Source organism: Corvus kubaryi, unplaced genomic scaffold (assembly GCF_017639235.1).
Source record: "Corvus kubaryi isolate FWS band 111438036 unplaced genomic scaffold, C.kubaryi_AGA036_p1.0 37387, whole genome shotgun sequence".
NCBI lineage: Eukaryota > Metazoa > Chordata > Aves > Passeriformes > Corvidae > Corvus > Corvus kubaryi.
In genome coordinates, this window is record NW_024581129.1 from 15,679,314 (window position 1) to 15,696,775 (window position 17,462).

General features: G+C 45.9%; 1 protein-coding gene across 2 annotated transcripts; it reads left to right on the top strand.

Annotated features, from left to right (window-relative positions):
• The first annotated feature begins 608 nt into the window (after positions 1-608).
• On the top strand, positions 609-16,541 carry JPT2 (Jupiter microtubule associated homolog 2). 2 transcript variants are annotated; one of them, XM_042036933.1, is made up of 5 exons: positions 609-720; positions 6,590-6,738; positions 7,211-7,353; positions 13,386-13,431; positions 14,162-16,541. In XM_042036933.1, exons 1-5 carry the CDS (start codon positions 677-679, stop codon positions 14,344-14,346), a joined length of 567 nt encoding a protein of 188 aa, XP_041892867.1. In that variant the 5' UTR covers positions 609-676; the 3' UTR covers positions 14,347-16,541. The 2 variants fall into 2 exon arrangements, with proteins under 2 accessions (XP_041892867.1, XP_041892868.1); XM_042036934.1 differs by lacking the exon at positions 609-720 and adding an exon at positions 1,303-1,324.
• Positions 16,542-17,462: the final 921 nt, after the last annotated feature.

The following is a 17,462-nucleotide window of genomic DNA, read 5'->3' on the forward strand; positions in this document are numbered from 1 at the left end:
TTTGAGTTCCCTCAGCAACTGTAATGACCAGAAACTGAGCAAACTGCCTGTGCTGCAGCGCCCTTCCCTCTCCACACCCTGTTCGCCCGCCCGGGTCGCCCGCGCTCCCTGGAGCCGCTTAAATCTCCCGCGCTGCTCCGGGCAACGCTCCCTCCGCGCCTCAGGGCTGCTGCTCGGACATCCCCGAGCTCGGAAACGCTGTGGAGGGCAGCAGGTTATGAAGCCCTCCCTTAGGTTATTCTGTAAGATGATCTTCCTCCTGATTACTGCTTTGCATCGCCATTTCGAGCCAAAACCCCCACACAAGATCCCACCTGTAAGACTGATATTCAGAACCCTCAGCCCACACACCCCACCCCGTCCCGTCCCTTTAAATGCCCTCCCGCTGCTCGCCCCGCCCTTCCTCTGGCCAATGGCTGTGCAGTTTCCTACGACGGACGGGCAATGCAACCAATGGAAGTTATCCAGGATGAGCGCCGACGCGGGTCGTTTTAAGCTTCCCTCCCTCTGCGAGGCTGGCCGGACAGGTGGGATCTCGAGCGCGTGAGCTGCGTTCGATAGGTTGCTCGTTATGATGGGCAGCTAAGCCGGCCAATGGCGGGGCGGGGCGGGGCGGCCGGCTCTCCCCGCAGCGCGGGTGGAGTGGAGCTGTGGAGCGGAGCTGCTGAGCGCCACCATGTTCCAGGGCACCGAGGCCGAGCCGGCCAAGCCTAGCTCCAGGTGGGGCGGTGGGGGACGCTCGGCGGGATGAGGGGAAAGAGGCGTGTGGTGGCGCGGGGTCGTCGGCGGGGCTTTGTTCGGGCGCGGGAGGTGCGAGCTCCGGCTGAGGGCCGGGGGGGGTGGGGGGGGGGCGGGGCAGGGCGGGGTTGTAGCCTCTGGCCGAGGAGATCGGGTCCAGCCTGAGGGGCCTCTTCGCCGCGGCGGGCGGGAGCGCAGGCCCATCCCTCCCGTACCGCTGGATAGACGCCAGCGCGTGGTCGGTGTCTTCGCCGTGCCTCAGTTTACAGGTCGGGGAGTGGCCGCGTTGCGCTCCCGTCGGTGCTGCCTCGGGCTGAGGCCACGCTCGGGGCACACGGGGGCCCGACCCCCGAACTCCTGCAGGGAGTCCCCCTTGGGGACAGGGGCCCAGCGCCGGGGAGCACCTTCTCCCGCCGTGTTTCTACTCACGGGGAGCGAGGGGCCCCGGCTACTCTCTGTGAAGCTGTGGAGGGGGAGGATTCAGCACAAACGCCTGCAGAAGCAGATGTCTGCATGTTTTCGCCCTACGAAGTTGAAATATATTGCTTTGTTTGGAGGAGGGCAGACACCCTGAATACCGCATGGCGTGAGTGCAGTGATTAATCCATCTGCGAGGCTGTCCCGTGCAGGAAGGAGGAAGGGTTTCGAAATTGTCTAAGAATGCTTTAAGTTTGCCTGCATTCCAGTCGCTCCAAGCTGTGACCTGGTTTTAGAAGACTTTTGAGGATGCTCTGTCCTTGGTGTAGTCTCTCAGAAGTGTCTGTTCTCATAGTAATTTTGAAACCACGTTTAACGCATAAATTGGGTTCCTGGGCAGACCGTTGTAACGTGTTAGTTAACAGCGAGCAAAGGTGGTCTTACAGCTTGCTCCCCGTTGCCGTGTCGGAGTGTGTTTGTGGTGCCTGAGAGCAGGCTAGAGCCACTCACAGCTCTGTACCGGAGCCCGGGGCAGCACCGCAGGCACGTCCTTCAGTGGATTTGCAACGTGGTCTCTGAGGCGTTGACTATTGACTCATGGCCTGTGCCATCAAGAGCAAAAGTACCTGGTTTAAAGACACAGCTTATTCTGTTCATTCCCTAAACAAAACCTTGTTTAGTGAGAATGCCAACCTTTTTGCAGTTCTTGGTATGTAGAAGTTGCTGTAATTTAAACTGAGCCTAATTCCAAATCCCTGCAGCAACCACCACCAGCTGTGGAAGCAGGAAAAAATAAGTCTTCCTAAAGTGAAAATCTTTCCGAGGAAATTATAAACAAGTGTCTGCATTTTGAGAACTTCATAATACAGGTGTATTACAGTTAGAAATAAATGATGCTAAGGAGATTTTAAGTGAAAGCTTTCACTTAATTGTCCAGGGAAATGTGTTTCTAGTGACCCTGTTAATATGTACAGTGATAGGGCAAGCAACTAGTTTGCTGAATCGAATTAACTGCCTAGTTTTATTTTATTAAACTTTAACAATGACACTTTGTATTTTTAAGGAAGTTTTGCTTTTCCAAAATAAAACATGGGATTGCATGTCTAAGAGCTTCTAAAAGCAAAGCAGGACAGAGTTGTATCATTCTGCTATTGTGCGCTATAAAGATGCATTGTATTAACATACTCTCAATTCATCCTGTGTACGAGCAGTTTCACAGCTTCTGCAAAGAGCGGACAATGGTAAATTTAACCATCTTGGAAACGGAATGCTTGTATTCCTCTGCTCCCATCGGGGCCACTGCAGAGTATCTTGGAGCTTTCAGATCAAGAGCATGGCTGCATAACACAGTTTGCTGTTTGTATGGGAGTGAGCTGTTTAATGAGCCATGAGTCTATTGATCCCACAGCAGGAGCACCCCTGGACCTCTGGTCTTGCCTTAGAGCCTGTGGTTCCAAACCTCAACACCTGCTTCCTGCGAGTTTCTCTCACCTTAGTGAGTCTCTTATGTATAATGCAGCTCTGTCTACTGTATTAGAACAGTCTGAAAACTGATAAAATTTCAGTGTTTAACTTTTAGGCAGGATTAAAAAAAAAATTATGTAGAGGGTGTCTTGAAGTAATGGATAAGCCTTGTCACCCCTTCCATTGGTTGTCTGAAAGGCTTAATGAGGAAAGCGCACTCAAATTCACGTGTGTTAGAATGTGGGGGGGGGGGGGAAGATCAGAAGAGCTAATTAAAATTCTTCAAATCTGCCAGAAGAGAACAAAGCAATTAGTAGGGGCTTTTAAACTTGCAGAATAGGGCTCTTGATTTAGCTGTTTTAGAGGCATTCACAAACTTCTGGTCTGCTGGAGGGGAGGGAGAGAAAGGCAGATTTAGATTTTGTAGAAGACAAAGGGTGGTTTTTTCATGATTTGAAAGAATAAAACACCTTCCCAAAGGAAGAAAGATCAAACATACCTGGCTACAAGACACAAAAATGTCTCTGTGTAAACTGACATAATACTGATGTAAACTAAAATGACTATATAAAGTTGCTATACAGTATATGTTAAATTTCTGTGTACTCTGTTGAAGCAGCTCATCTTGACTTACTGAGTTTAGCATGCTGTTTTCCTTTGTTAGGATTTACAGGTGAAACCTGATTTTCTTACTTGGTCTGGGGGACCTGCACGTCTCGCTCTGCTCCAGAACTGAGTACGTGGTAGTACAGGGAGGCAGGCCAGCAGTGCTCTAGAGGCTACACAGAAAGAAAATAGCTTTGTAGTCTCCCACATATTTGGTTGGAGGGAGCGAGTGCAAAGCCCTGTCCTCTTTGCTGACATCAGCTGACAGACTTCGTTGCTGTACTTCAAGGTTATTTTGGTAATTCCTGTGAATGACTTAGTTATCTGACTTTGTATTAGTTTGAATTTTATTAACCTGGTATTACCACCATTTGAACATTTATGTAATGCTTGGAAGGTTCCCAGCATTTAGAAGTTCCTGAAATTGAGGTGGTAAATCCACTTTGCGTATGTAGTCAAGATTATTTTGTGTGATGCTGGCAGAAAAGGTACTTTTGCTGATTTCCACCTTGTAAACACCACCAGTGATCCCTCTGGCTAATTTGTTGAACAGTAGGGTTTTCTTAGTGTGGATACTAAGCTGAAAATAGGAGGACAGTATAAGATTAATCAGTGTTGGATTTATTTCTAAGTTTCTTTACTGAATTATCAAGACTTTTAATCTTAAAATGAGTTTTCTCCAGAATTTTTCTGCAATAGCTCTTAAAACCCATTGCAGGAATGAGAAGTAATTTGATTCTTATGACTGGCTATTTTTCTTAAACCAAAAAAAAAATTCTGAGTGTAGTTATTTTATTATTCCCTCCTATGCTTGTATGCATGTGTTAAGCAAACAGCATGGTAAATTGAGTGAATCTGGGGTGTAAGAGACTCCAGCTGTATAAACAGCTTTTTACTTCCTTTTAGTCTTTTTGCTGGTATACTTAGTGTAGTTGGAACGCAAGAAAGACTAGATGCAGTTAAAAAAAAATAGCTGAAAAGAACAGGTAAAGTCAAAAATCATTTAAATTAAGTGAGAGGACTCCATTTTAACAGAGACCCCCTTCCCAAACTACTTTTTTGTAGAGTTCCCTTTTCCTTAAGTCTCCCCACTTCAAATACTTAAACTGCCTCGGTTTCTGGACCATTGTGAATGATTGAAATTCATAATTTACCTATACAATGTCTGCTTTAATAGTGGGTTTAAATCTTCTAAGATATATAGAGAGCACAGAGGCTAGTTGGATCTGTAGTCTGTTGGACACTAAATTGTAAATAAATAAGCTTTGTATGATCTGTGCACAAGAAGTTGTCCTGTCTGCTGAAATTCTAGTTACTCCTCAAGCTAAGGGCATTTATTAAATCCATAGTCATAGTAAGGATTAAAATATTGAAATTGGCCAGCAAAGACAGTCCCTCTGAGTCTAGTACTATCTAGATAAACTATTCCCAGACTAAAAGAGGAACTTTTTTCTCCTTCTTCCCAGAGTGTAAAACTGCTTTCTGCATCTTGAGATCTGAAATGTGCACAAAGCTAATTTTCTGACAGAGCAGCCAAATATCTCTACTTTTGTGAAATTAAATCTTAAACTGGAGTAGATCTTGGCACCAAGAGGAACCTCATTTTATGCTCGGCATAGCTCACCTGGAATGGCATGCTGCTGTCACAGGGCTAGGGAGAGAAGAGGTTGTAATAATTCACTGACATTTGAATTGTGTTCAGGTACATGGGATCAAGGTCTTGCAATTTGTAACTGTTCTCTTGGTTTAAAAGTAAAGGTTACCTTAGGTTCCAGATCAAGGGTTCAGATTAGAAGTCGTATAAATGAGCTACTACCTTTGTTCAGCTGCTGAGACTGTGGAAAATTGGTAGATGTAACTGTAAAGATTATTTTTGATACAGAATCCCAGAATCATTAAGGTTGGAAAAGCCCTCTGAGGTGGCAGAGTTCAACCTTTGACTGCTTGTCAACTAGACCAGAGCATTAAGTGCCACATTCAGTCATTTCGTGAATACCTCCAGGGATGGTGACTCCACCACTGCCCTGGGCAGCCCATTCCAATGTTTAACAACCTTTCCTGTGACGAAATTCCTTCTGATGTCCAGTCTGCCCTCCCCTGCCACAACTTGAGGCTGTTTCCTCTTGTCTTGTCCCTGTTCCCTGGGAGCAGAGCCCTATCCGCAGCCCCATCCTGTCAGGGAGTTGTGGAGAGCCAGAAGGTGCCCCCTGAGCCTCCTTTTCTCCAAGCCTAGCCCCCCCAGCTCCTTCAGCTGCTCCTGGTGCTCCAGACCCTTGCCCTGCTCCACTCTCTTTGCTGGATATGCTCCAGCCCCTTAGTCTTTCTTGTTGTGAGGTGCCCAAAACTGCCCCCACAATTTGAGGTGCCTCACCAGTGTCCAGCACAGGTTTCTGTCCTGGTTTGGGTGGCCACACTGGTCCTGGTACAGGCCAGGATGTCATTGGCCTTCTTGCCCACCTGGGCACACCCAGCTCGTGTTCAGCCACTGTCAACCAGCACTCTCAGGTCCTTTTCTTTGCTGAGCTTCTTTACAGCCATATTTAGGTATTCATCTCTTTCCTGTGCTTTTTCTGTTAATTTTCCAATTAATTCCACTGATTCTACTCCCAAATAGTGGTCTGGTTCCTTTTTGGGGCAGGACTCGTAGTCTGTTGAACAAGACATAGGCATTAACTATGGAATTACTCCTGAAGGACAAGCATGACTTTTGGTAAGTTTTCAAGAAGTTAGATCATTTTTGTTTTAAGCTCCAATTTTTCTGGAGATCATTTGCTATCCTCTGTTGCAAAGCTTTAGTTTTAATGGATTTGCAGCTCGACCACTAAAAAATTGGCTTTTTGGTATTCTCTCTCCATTCATAACTACAGCAGGTACTGTGATAACTGATGATTGAGACTAGTAAAATTTTTAGTAGTTATGAAATGTCTGCCTTTATTTAAAAGGGTTTGAATTGTATGACAGATTCAAAGTTGGTATGTGCAGTTTAGCAGAAAGTCTGATTCTGTAATGGTTATTTTTAAAACCCTAACCAGTCATGGCTTCTCTTAATCTCTGTTGTTTCTGGAACACCGCAGATAGCGTAGCCATTTGTGTAGGTGGCAGTGTTAGGATCATTCCAAGTAATCATAGATAGCTTAATGATCAAGTTGACTAACTAGGATGTTGGCAATATTTGTGCTGAACTTAAGAATATTAAAACAGCTCTTGAAAAGTAGATACTTCATGGATATAGCAGAATTACTTAATGTAAATTAAAATCAGAATAGTTACATACAAGGAGAGAATGGGAAGGGGACACCAGATATGTTGAATGCTATAAATTTTAAAAGAGTTTTTGTATCTTGTTCCTCATTCTGTGATATAGGGTATTGAAGCCCCCAGGAGGAGATTCTAGTAATCTCTTTGGGAGTACAGAGGAGGTGTCTTCTTCAAGCAGACCACATCGGATGGCATCCAATATCTTTGGAGCATCAGAACAACCTCAGAACATTCCAAAAAGAACAAACCCTCCAGGTAAAAGCTGCCCCCTCTTTCCGTGTGACTGGGCCCTGGATTGCAGCATAGTATGGTTTTGTGTTCCTAAACTGGAACATTGGGTTCTGTCTTCTTCTGTTGCATTTTTATATACTGAGTGGGTTTGAACAATGTATCTCTTCAGACTTCTGAATATATGAATATTTCAGTGATCTGCATGTTCACAGACTTCTTAGCACATCATCCAGGTCTTAATTCTTTCCAAATTGAGGTTCTAAGAAATGATGAAAGGAAACAGCTTCTATTGTAAAGCTGTATGAGCAGTTGGCTCAATTTGAGATCCACAGGTGAATTGTAACAAAGGATTTCAACTAGGCAAATAAAAGGAAGTCCCTTCTACAACCCTAGGCAGCAGGGTTGTAGAAGTCTTTGAATTATATTGGTTTTGATTTTTTTTACTATAGTGTGATAAAACTAATCTAGAAAAAAAGTCTTAACAACTGCCTTGCAGGAGGAAAAGAAAGTGGCATTTTTGAGGACTCTAGTTCTGCTCAGCCTCGTCCACGCATGAATCCACCTGGTGGGAAGACAAGCGATATCTTTGGGTCTCCTGTCTCTCCCAGCATTGTGCGAGCACACCCGAACAAGCCCAAGGTATTTGTACTTCTGTTGCTGTCAGACCAAGAAGCCAGCAGCTCTGGGGTCCTGTCACACTCTGTCACGTGCCTGTGCTCTCCTTAAGAACAGAACTGAATGTGCATGGAGTGACTTTGAGTTAGACAGTTATTCCCAAAGTCTCTTTGATAGCTTGCTATTTTGGGTGTATCAGATCTCTGCAGTTTGTTGTAAAAGCATTAATTAGACTGTGGATGTGCGTTCAAAAAAAAAAAAAAGAAGAGAAAAAAGCTTTTGATCTTTCTTGTGAGTGAGGTACAGCTGGAGTTCTTGACAGAGCTAAGAGGCATTTAAACTGGATAGGGAGGAGAGACTTCTTATTCTGCAGTTTGGCAGGTGTGATTTTGATGCAAACTTGGGAGTTGGTGAGCTAAAGTCATAAACCTTTGTGAGGACTGGCTGCACACTTCACCTCTCCTCTCTTAAATACATGTATCTACAGTCACCTTGAAAGCACTTCAGCAGGAGATTAGGCTTAAGTGATCAACAGTGAAAAAGTGAACTTGGGTTTAGCGGGGGGGGGGGGTCCCAGGTGCAGGAGAGCCAGCCGGAGTCACGACACGAACACCGATACGATTTGAGCATCAGGCTCCAGTTTTATTGTTTACCTTCACCAAGTTATACTTCGCAAAGTTCACGCCCCTTTCCCATGAGAAAGCCTCTAAGCAGCGGGTGAGCTGACCAGTGTATACCTTTTCCCAAGGCTGTTCAAGGCTGCTGGCTAGCAGGTGCCTTGCAAGCCTATCTTCAGCCTGAGGCCCCGTCAGGGGTACTTCTGCAACAGCCCTGGGATGCCCAAGCTCTCCTGGGGCATCCTATGCCCCCGCTCCACAAGGAATTCCTCTACATATCCCCTGTTTTCTTTTTGGGCAACCCAGGTCTGGTTGATGATTTTCTGCAGCCCCGCTTTAAGGCAAGAAAAAATACACCCAAGTATTATTAAGCTTAATATAACTACAAATAGCAATCAGCAGCCTTCTACTACCAAGGTACGCAGCCATCCGGTGATACCCAGACCCTTAAGCCAATCTCCAATAGGGTCGTCTGTCTCCCGAAGGTTGTGTAGGCCCCTCTGGAGGTCAGAGAGGTGCTTGTGAATTGAGACAGAGCGGTCAGAAAGATTCATACAGCACATAACTCTTCACAGCTGTGGCCGTGAGCTAGTAGCAGAAAATCAATGGCTGTCCTATTTTATAATACTGCATGTCTAACACTAGCAACATCTGTGCTTAGCTCGTCAAGCATCTGCGAAGTTACGTTTAACTCATCCCTCGCCCAGCAAGCAAGTTTATGCCAAGTAGCGTGAGCCCTGGCTGCTGAAGCACCAGGTAAAACATAGATGCTAGCCAAATGAACTGCCTTCACTTGATCTAAATGGGCAGACAGCTGATTGAAGATGTCCGCCAATGCCCTTGTCTCAAGACAGTCAAAACAATTCCCCACTCTATCTCTGTGTCTGGTGCTATGTGCAAGAATTTACGCAACTCCCCCTCTTGGTTTCGCCTTTGGAGAGGGTTACCTGACACCCACCACAAGTCAGTAGCAGCCACCTAAGGCAGCTGTTATGTTCGCCACAGAGTCTTGCTATTTCTCCTGCTACGGAGAGTGGTGGATCTGGCAAGTTCTCAGCCCCCTCGCTCAGCCACATGTGCAGCCTCTCCCAAGGCTTCTCGGGATGGAGGTCCCAGAGTTCCAGCTGTTATGGTAGTGGCGTCACTTTCCTCAGGAGCTGATGCTGACTGTGCCTTCTCGCTTCAGGGTCCTGTATGCATAGCATGGCACCACTTGCTGGGCACCCCTCTGGTCAGTGCTGCGGTGATGACTTGTCCCTGTTGTTGCAGGACATTCTGCAGCGTTGCAGTAAAGGCAGTTGTTTGAGATGACTGCTCCACACGGCTAGCGCGCACGAGCATCTCGTCTACTCCTGCTCCCTGGGGCAGCGTAGCAAGAATTGTCTTAGTCTGCTATTAGCATTTTCAAAGGCAAGTGTTCGGAACATTTGCTCTTGGAGCTCTTCAGAGAACTCAGTTGCATCCTTTAAGGCTGCTGACAAACAGTCGATGAACTGACCATATGGCTCTGACAGCCCCTGTCGGACTCCTGCATACGGGGGAGACTTCTTCTTTTCAGGTACTGACAACAAGGCTTTGTGGGCAAGAGTCTGTGACAACTGATGAATGACTATGGGCATGGTCAGCTGTGTCACTGTCACTCCATAAGCCCCACTCCCAGTTAGCATGTCAGCTTGGAGCACATAAAGTGGGTCTTGTGTATCACCTTGGTGCTTGCTAGCTTCTTCTTGTGCTAGCTGCTTCCACGTTCGCTCCCAAAGCAGGAACTGTGAAGGGGTTAATAACAACTGTGCGATGCTGATGCAATCATTAGGACACAGGACATCTGCTGTAAAGATAAACTGCAGAACGCTTCGTGCAGCTTCAGACCACGAGCCATGTATGGTGACCGTTTGCTTGGCTTGCTGCAAGATCTTCCAGTCATGGGGTTCCCACTTTGCAGTGTCCCCTTGTATCTGTACAGGGCAAGCGAGGGCATTCACTGCTTGCCAATCATCCTCAATGATTGCATCATGGATAACTCCATTCCATCTCCTTTGCAATGGGTCAGTCCTCCCTGTCGGGGCTGATGGAAACAATGGCTGCACCTCCCCTTGCGGGAAGGGAGGGGCTGTAGGCACTGTGCCCGATTCTCACGATGGGAACGTAGGAGCTCTGGGTGGTAACTTGACCGGTGGGGCCACGGGACGCCACAGTGCTGATGGTGTAATATCACAAGCCTTGGACTCCAGCGCGTCCTGCCGTGTAGATAATTCAGCAAGCCTTTTGATTACTTCTTGCATCACCTCTCGGTGCTGCTCCCCCTCTTGGGGCTTACCCCCGGCAGCCCTGGCTGGCTCTGGCTCTGCAGGCAACGAAACCGCAGAAGCCGCTTCGCTGCCAGACGTTGCTCCGCTGTCTGGCAGAGGGGGGTTGTGCGCCGCCGCTTTCAGCCGGGCATTAGGACCGCTGGTTTGCGCTGCCACTTTCGGCCGGGCACCAGGACTGCCTGTTTCTCCTTCGTCTGCCTGTGCCCCGCCCCCTGAGTCGGGCGGCTCTGCTTCCACCTTCACAGCCGTTTCTCCCTCAGACTTCGGAGGGGTAACTTCCTTCCCTGCCAAGTCCAGCAACTCCCGCAGTGAGCAGATGGGTGCTGCTGTGCCTTTAATCGGTCTTTTCGCGGCCAGCCCGAAGAACTGTGCTACCCTGGACTCCGCCCTGGTCCCCGGCCCCTGCTTCATAAGACCCCTGTCTGTTCTGTTCCTGGAGCCGCCACTCCCTAAAGCCTCCATGGCGGCCACGGCCACTGTCCTCTCTGCTTTCATCTCTCCCAGAGTGCCAGTTACTGCTCTCCAGGTTAAGCCGAGAGCTTTAGCTTCTTTAGCTTCCTTTCCATCCTCAATCGTGGACAGCCACAATTCGTTTCCAACTTCCCCCACGCTTCGGTTGAGAACAAAAGCAAAGTGTATTCCACACACCCGTGTTCCTGGGCCCACGTAACGAGGGCATTGAGATCTCGGTCTTTCACGATATCGCCTCTCTTAGAGAGGATACTGGCTAGGAGTCGAGTCCCCACCTCATAATCCATAGCTGCTTTGCTGCAGGTGCGCGCTTAGCCATGCGAAATTGCGGTCTCTGGCCACTCAGCTTTGAGGTTTAGCCCCCTGCTTTACTTGGCTTTGGGGCTTATCCTCCGGCTTTCTATTCAGCTTTGAGACTGGGCCCCCGGCTTTACTTGGCTTTGGGGCCACCTGCTCTGGCTCCCCTGGTTCCGCCGCACCGATACGATGAAATTCAGTCTTACTGCATTTAAGCGAACCTGCATGTAGCAAAACTCACCGGGTCCCTGTTCGGGCGCCAGGTGTAGCAGGGGGAGGTTCCCGGGTGCAGGGGAACCAGCCAGAGTCACGACACGAACACCGATACGATTTGAGCATTGTGCTCCAGTTTTATTGTTTACCTTCACCAAGTTATACTTTGCAAAGTTCACGCCCCTTTCCCATGAGAAAGCCTCTAAGCAGTGGGTGAGCTGACCCAAGGCTGTTCAAGGCTGCTGGCTAGCAGGTGCCTTGCAAGCCTATCTTCAGCCTGAGGCCCCGTCAGGGGTACTTCTGCAACAGCCCTGGGTTGCCCAAGCTCTCCTGGGGTATCCTATGCCCCCACTCCACAAGGAATTCCTCTACACTTGGGATCAGTGGTGTCAGGCCCAGCAGGTACTTGATTCCTGATAGACAAAAGTGTAAAGTGTCTCTTGGTATAGTGTTACAGTTGTTACACATAGGTTATACAGTTGACTTTTGATCTTAAAGCTGGGATGTGTAATAGTTGCTTGTAGTTATGACCATATCTGGGTTTGGAAAAAGCAGGATACATTACCAGTTACTGTATTTAAGTGCCCTATATACAGATTTACAACCTGCTGCCTTACTCTAAGTAAATACTAATAAGTGAGTAGATATTATGCTGATAATGTCTTTGGCATGTCAGATAGCACAGAAATTTAACATTCTATGAAACTGATGTGGTTTAGGAATGGTATTCCCTAGTTTAGTGTTCCCACTGAAAACACTCCAAACCATGCACCACTCACACTCCCCTCCCCCTTCCCCCTGTGGCTGGGGAGGGAAATTGGAGGCACAAAAGGTAAAAATCATGGGTTGAAATAACAACAATTTACTGGAAACAGCAATGAGATAGGAAAAGAACAGTAACAGCACAAAATTTATAATGGAGTGTACAAGAAGGATGAACAATTCACACTTGAATGCTCACCATGTGAACAAGGCACTGCCCCAACCACTCAGCCACCACTGCAGGCCAGAAGGGACCTCTTCCCCCCACCCCTTGCACATGATGTGGTAAAGAATAAGCTCCAGGTTCTGGCCATGCCCTCCCTGGCTACTGCAAAAATAACCCCGTTGTGGCTGGAACTGGAACAGAAATTGTCATTGTGCTGAAAACGACTCTAGTTTTTTGTGGAAGCTTAGGAAGAAAGGATCAGTCCAATTTAACTTTCTTGCCTTTATTTTCCCCTTAAATTTAAAGTGTTGGTAGAGTGCTTTCTTTTTATGCATATTCTGAGTAGGGGCCATATGCAAGGAGGAGGAAAAATAAGACTGGGAGCTAGGTTTTGGCAGGAGTAGTGCTGTTGGTGTAGGAGAGGGTTTTGCTTTGTTTCTCTGTACTCCTTTATTGGGATGGTCGCTGTTTCTTTTTAGTTACTTTTTTTAGAAATGTAACTTTAATTCCTATGAATTCCTGACTAAATGGAGGACAACATTTTGGAAATTCTTATGTCATTAATTAGAGCATTGAAATTGTGGGAGATACTGGGATGGAAAGAAGACAGGATATTTACAAAAAACTACTGCAAGTTGAGTTTCATGGGTGGGAAAACACTTCTCTGAAGTGTTGCTGTGTCTTTCCAACAGTCAATTGAGATTGTTGGGAAAACGGTCTTAAAATGTTTTGATTATTACCTGACTGTTGGGATACTTGCTGTCCTTGAAGACAGGAATTGCTGCATACAAATAGGGTCTTCAAGGGCTGGTTGTATTATAGTTGTGTATACCAGCTTCTCCTGGGTGATGGCAGGTGCTTGACAGGAATGGTAATTCCTGACCTTAAAATCAGTGAATCCTTAAGGTTGGAGAAGACCTGTAAAATCGAGTCTGGCAATTAACCCACCACTGCTGTGCTTACCGTTTTGATGATCTAACGTAGCCTCTTCATCCATGTTTCAGTGAATTGTCTGAGATGTGCACCTTGCCATAACATAGAAGATTGGTCCCCCTGCTTTTGGGTTTCTGTAGAAGTGGAGGGGATGAAGGGCTGCACACTGCTTACTTTTACTTGATCAGTGATCTATTAGAAATGAAGCAAAACTTCCAGAAGGACTTTGTGACAGACTTGCTGTTTGAGAGCAATAATACACTAAGATAGTTTTTGATTTCTTTGCAGGATCACATTGTCTTGAAAGAAGAGGAAACACCAAAGAAGCTAGAAGGTCAGCAAGAGAAATTATTTTCTCTGTTCTCTTTGGAAAGATAAGCTCTGAGGAAGTTTCTTGTGCTTCTGCTTAAACACTAGCCTTAGTCTTGTGATTTTAGGATAATATGACTGAAAAGTTTAGTCAGAAATCTAATCACTTGTCTCAGGGAAATGGTTCTCTTCCTCTTACTGAAGTGAACACAGGCATGAGTCATGATACTCTGTGTCTGTGTATTTATACTTTGCTTGATGCCATGTGTGTTACATACAGATATGTATGGAATCCATGTATGGCATCTGTATATTGCCATCTCCTTCAAATGGGTAATTTTGGCCTTCTGTAGTTGTAAATAATAAATAGCTGACTGACAAAATGTATTCTTGCTCAGCTAATTATTAAAGAATTATTAAAGAATGATGGGACCTCTGCTTTCAAGCTCAGTGTGAAAGGATTGATTGGTACGTTGTATCTCTTAATTGCCTGCAACTGCCAAAATAATTCTGAAGGTGTATTGCTCAGTCTTTATATCCTTCTTAGAAAGATTGCTGAAGGAAGAGAGAAATTGTTGTGAAAAGTGAAATTCTTAGCACCTGTTTGCTTCAGGAAAAATGAACAGATAATGAGAAACCTTGATGTGCTGTGGATGGGAGATGTGGGAACTAATGTGGCCCACAGAAGATGAGGCACTTACTGTACTACAGAATAGTAATTGATCTGATGATCTAATCTGTTTTCTTTAACGCAGCTACAGAAAATATCAAACCACACCTGGAAGATGGAGGCGAGAAAAAAGCTCTGGGCAAAGAGGAGCGATGCAAGGAGCCAGAACCCAAGATAGACAATCATGAACCCCGACTAGGGCCAAGGCCACGCTCACACAACAAAGTCCTCAATCCGCCAGGGGGGAAATCCAGCATTGCATTCTATTAGGGTCATTGTGTCACTGTCCCTAATGGAGAAACTCTTGTCTGTGGTGGCGAGGTCAGTTTATACACTATTGCTTGTGAATAGATACTTAGGCAGATGGATGAGGGTTATGTTAGAGTGTGTAGGAAAGATAACCTGGTGATTTGGGGAGGGAGGGCTAGGGAGGGAATGGGTGCCTTGTGGAAGATGTGAGTATTGGCCTGCCTGGGTGGGTGGCAGAGTGGGACATTAGTGTAACTTTGTGAAAAATCAGTGCTACTTAGTGGTGAGTTCCTCAGACTGTTAGGTTCTTACCTAGCTCATGGCTCAGGACACTCTTGTGGAGTCAGGCTTATCCACACAGTCAACATGTCAAACATTGTGAATGGGAGGGGGCCTGGAGGTCACACCTGAAGATTCTGAAGCACAGCAGGTAGGCTGGGCTTTCCCCATGGCAATGGAATGCAGCTTCACAGTGTGAGCTGACTTGCAGTCACATGAATATAAATATGTTCCACTGGAACAAGTAGTGCTGCCAAGGTTAAGAGTGTCTTCAGTCATTGCTTCTTTTTCTCCTTTCTTGCTTTGCAGCACATGATTGCTGATACAAGGACAAAATATGCTGAAGGTTTCTTTTATGCTCATAAACCATCATATGTTTGTAAAGATTGTGGTCTGCCCCTGCCCAGATATTCAGGTCTTTTGGATGCCTTTAGTAATCTGCTGATTACTGTGACTAGCTCTTCATGTGTGGCAGTCCAACATGCTGTTTCATGTAGGTGCCTCTAGTTGAGTGCTTGTAGGTTTTCTGGTAAAGATGTGGGTGCAAACAATAGCTTTATGGTACTCTTTGAACAGAGGCAACTTGGAAGTTTACAGTTACCATGGGGAATATGCTGAGATGTCAGCCAGGTCACTCTGACCCAGCCTGTGTAGAAAGGGCTTAGCTTCAGTCCATGTTTTCACTTGGTTCCCTGTGGAAACCAGGACTGTTCTCCTGTCTCCACCACAGTGAATTTCCTGTTGGTTTTGCCTGTGCCGAGCCTGTTAGTGAAGTCTCTTGTCTTTCATCAGCCTTACCTTTGCCTTTGACTGTCTCAAATTTTTGTTGGTAAGGTTGGGAGAACTATGTAAGTTCTCCCCAACCTAGAGCTGTAGTTGATTTTGCTGTAGATTACCTTAGTTGGAAAAACAAAGCCAGCACAAACAGAAGGTTTCTATTGCTAAAGTCTGTTGTAAATCATGTTTGGAAGGTGTGCATGTTTTGCACAGATGTTTTTGGGGGAGGGTTTGTTCTCTGAATGGATTTTATGATCATATCCAGAGCATTGGTATATGAATGTTAACATTAGGTGCTTACTGTTAAATATATTGAATACTGACCTTTTAAATCTGACATATCAAAACAGGAGTTGGTCAGGTATGCCAAAGACCAAGTGGCCTTATTGTGTATATCCACTGCTGTTCTAGCCCATGTTCCCTGGGAACTGCTGCCATTGAGATGGGATGCTGGGCCAGGTGCTAAACCTCTCTGTGATTGTAATGCTTCCTAAGCCATGCAGTTCCCTTGTGTCAGCAGCGGTGGGTGACTGCTTTAAGACTTAGTTGTCTTTTCAAATGGTGAAATATATGGGGCAGTGCTAGGATAGAAACAGCCATGGAAAGTAGGGATTTCAATGCCTTTGTACCTTTCAGATTGGTTTGGAGCTGCCTGTTATTTTTCCCCCCCAGGAAAACAAGGCAGTAGTTCAGACTGCAACCCTGGAATGAACTTATGTTACTTCCAAACATGTATTTTCTAGCAGCTCTTCCTGAGTCTGTGCTCTAGCCTCTGGATGAGTCTCAGACACATTAGCCGTTTCAGTTCCTTGTTCCAGTACTTGACAGGAAGCTTGTCATGTGGAAAAGTCAACCAGAGGCTGCTTCCTGCACTGCAGGCTCTGATATAGTTGGTGCTATCTGCAATATCAAGCATTTGGCATCTTTTAGTACCTGATGTGCATTGGCTTCAGTGCCTGTCTTTTAAACAGAAACTTCTAACTAGGCCTTAAATTAGTTAAACTATGTTAATTTTCTTGCATTTCTTTCTTTGGAATCTAAACAATGTTTTCAACTCATCAAGTAAGATTGATCTGAGTATTTCTCTGGGACAGAAGGGGATTGGAAATCAAATGACAGAACATGCAGTTATCAATAAACCTCTGTATTTTGTTACTTCATTGTGTGCTGTAGATGCCTGCTTTTATAAATTGGTCAGTACTTTATTTCACTATAGCTACACTGGTGAATTTTATTGTCTGAAATGGGAAAAAAATTGCACATACATTTTCAGGCCTTCTGTACAGGGGACTGTACTCAGAAGCTATGACATCCTGCCCAAGGCTGCCCATAAGACAGACACCTCTTATCCCTGGGTTAGGGGTAGGATGGTAGCAAGAGCTCAGCTTAATGCCTTTTTGTGGGCAACATTCCATGATGTTCTGTACCACACTGGGATTTTATGTTCTTCAGCAATATTGTAAACAGAATTAAATATTCAAATATTTTAAATATTTAAGGCTATTTGTAGTAAAATGTAGCAATTCCCTGTGAGCAGGGGATATTCTTTATGTGGAGAAGTCATACCCTCACTTGTGTGTTTCTGTTGAGTGCATAAAACATCCTTCATGTGCCAGACTGCCTTGGCTGACAGAGGAGGGAACTGCAGCTACTGACATTGCAGTTCTGGGTGAGCTGGATGCAGTGGCCTCTCATCCAGGATGTTGCGTGTCCGTGTCATTCATCCCTGAACTTCCAGGCTGTGATGCTCTCAGAGCCTCTTGGCCAGCCCTCACTCCTACAGTGGCTTCTGTGTTTGGCCATTTACAGTTCAGAACTCTCCTCTGAAGCATGTACAGTGCTTTGGGTGGGATCTGCATAGTGTGGGAATGTGGCAATGTCCTTGATAGATCGCACATTAGCAATGAAGGATTGTCTTTCCTTTGAGCTGCAGCCAGTATAGCTCCACTTTGCAACTGTGTGTGTTACCTCATTGCTTTCCCCAAAACTGCCGGTTTGTAGCTAAACACTTCAGATAGAATGTTATCTGGGTTGCTGTTTCAGTCTGGGCAGGAAAATGATAGTATCCATAGTCCATAGTG

Bases quoted from the DNA above. Each gene is read 5' to 3' on its own strand.
- JPT2 (XM_042036933.1), top strand. From the start codon at position 677: ATGTTCCAGGGCACCGAGGCCGAGCCGGCCAAGCCTAGCTCCAG. The intron at 6,739-7,210 runs GTAAAAGCTGCC...ACTGCCTTGCAG, and splicing joins AAAAAGAACAAACCCTCCAG to GAGGAAAAGAAAGTGGCATT. The intron at 13,432-14,161 runs GTCAGCAAGAGA...TCTTTAACGCAG, and splicing joins AACACCAAAGAAGCTAGAAG to CTACAGAAAATATCAAACCA.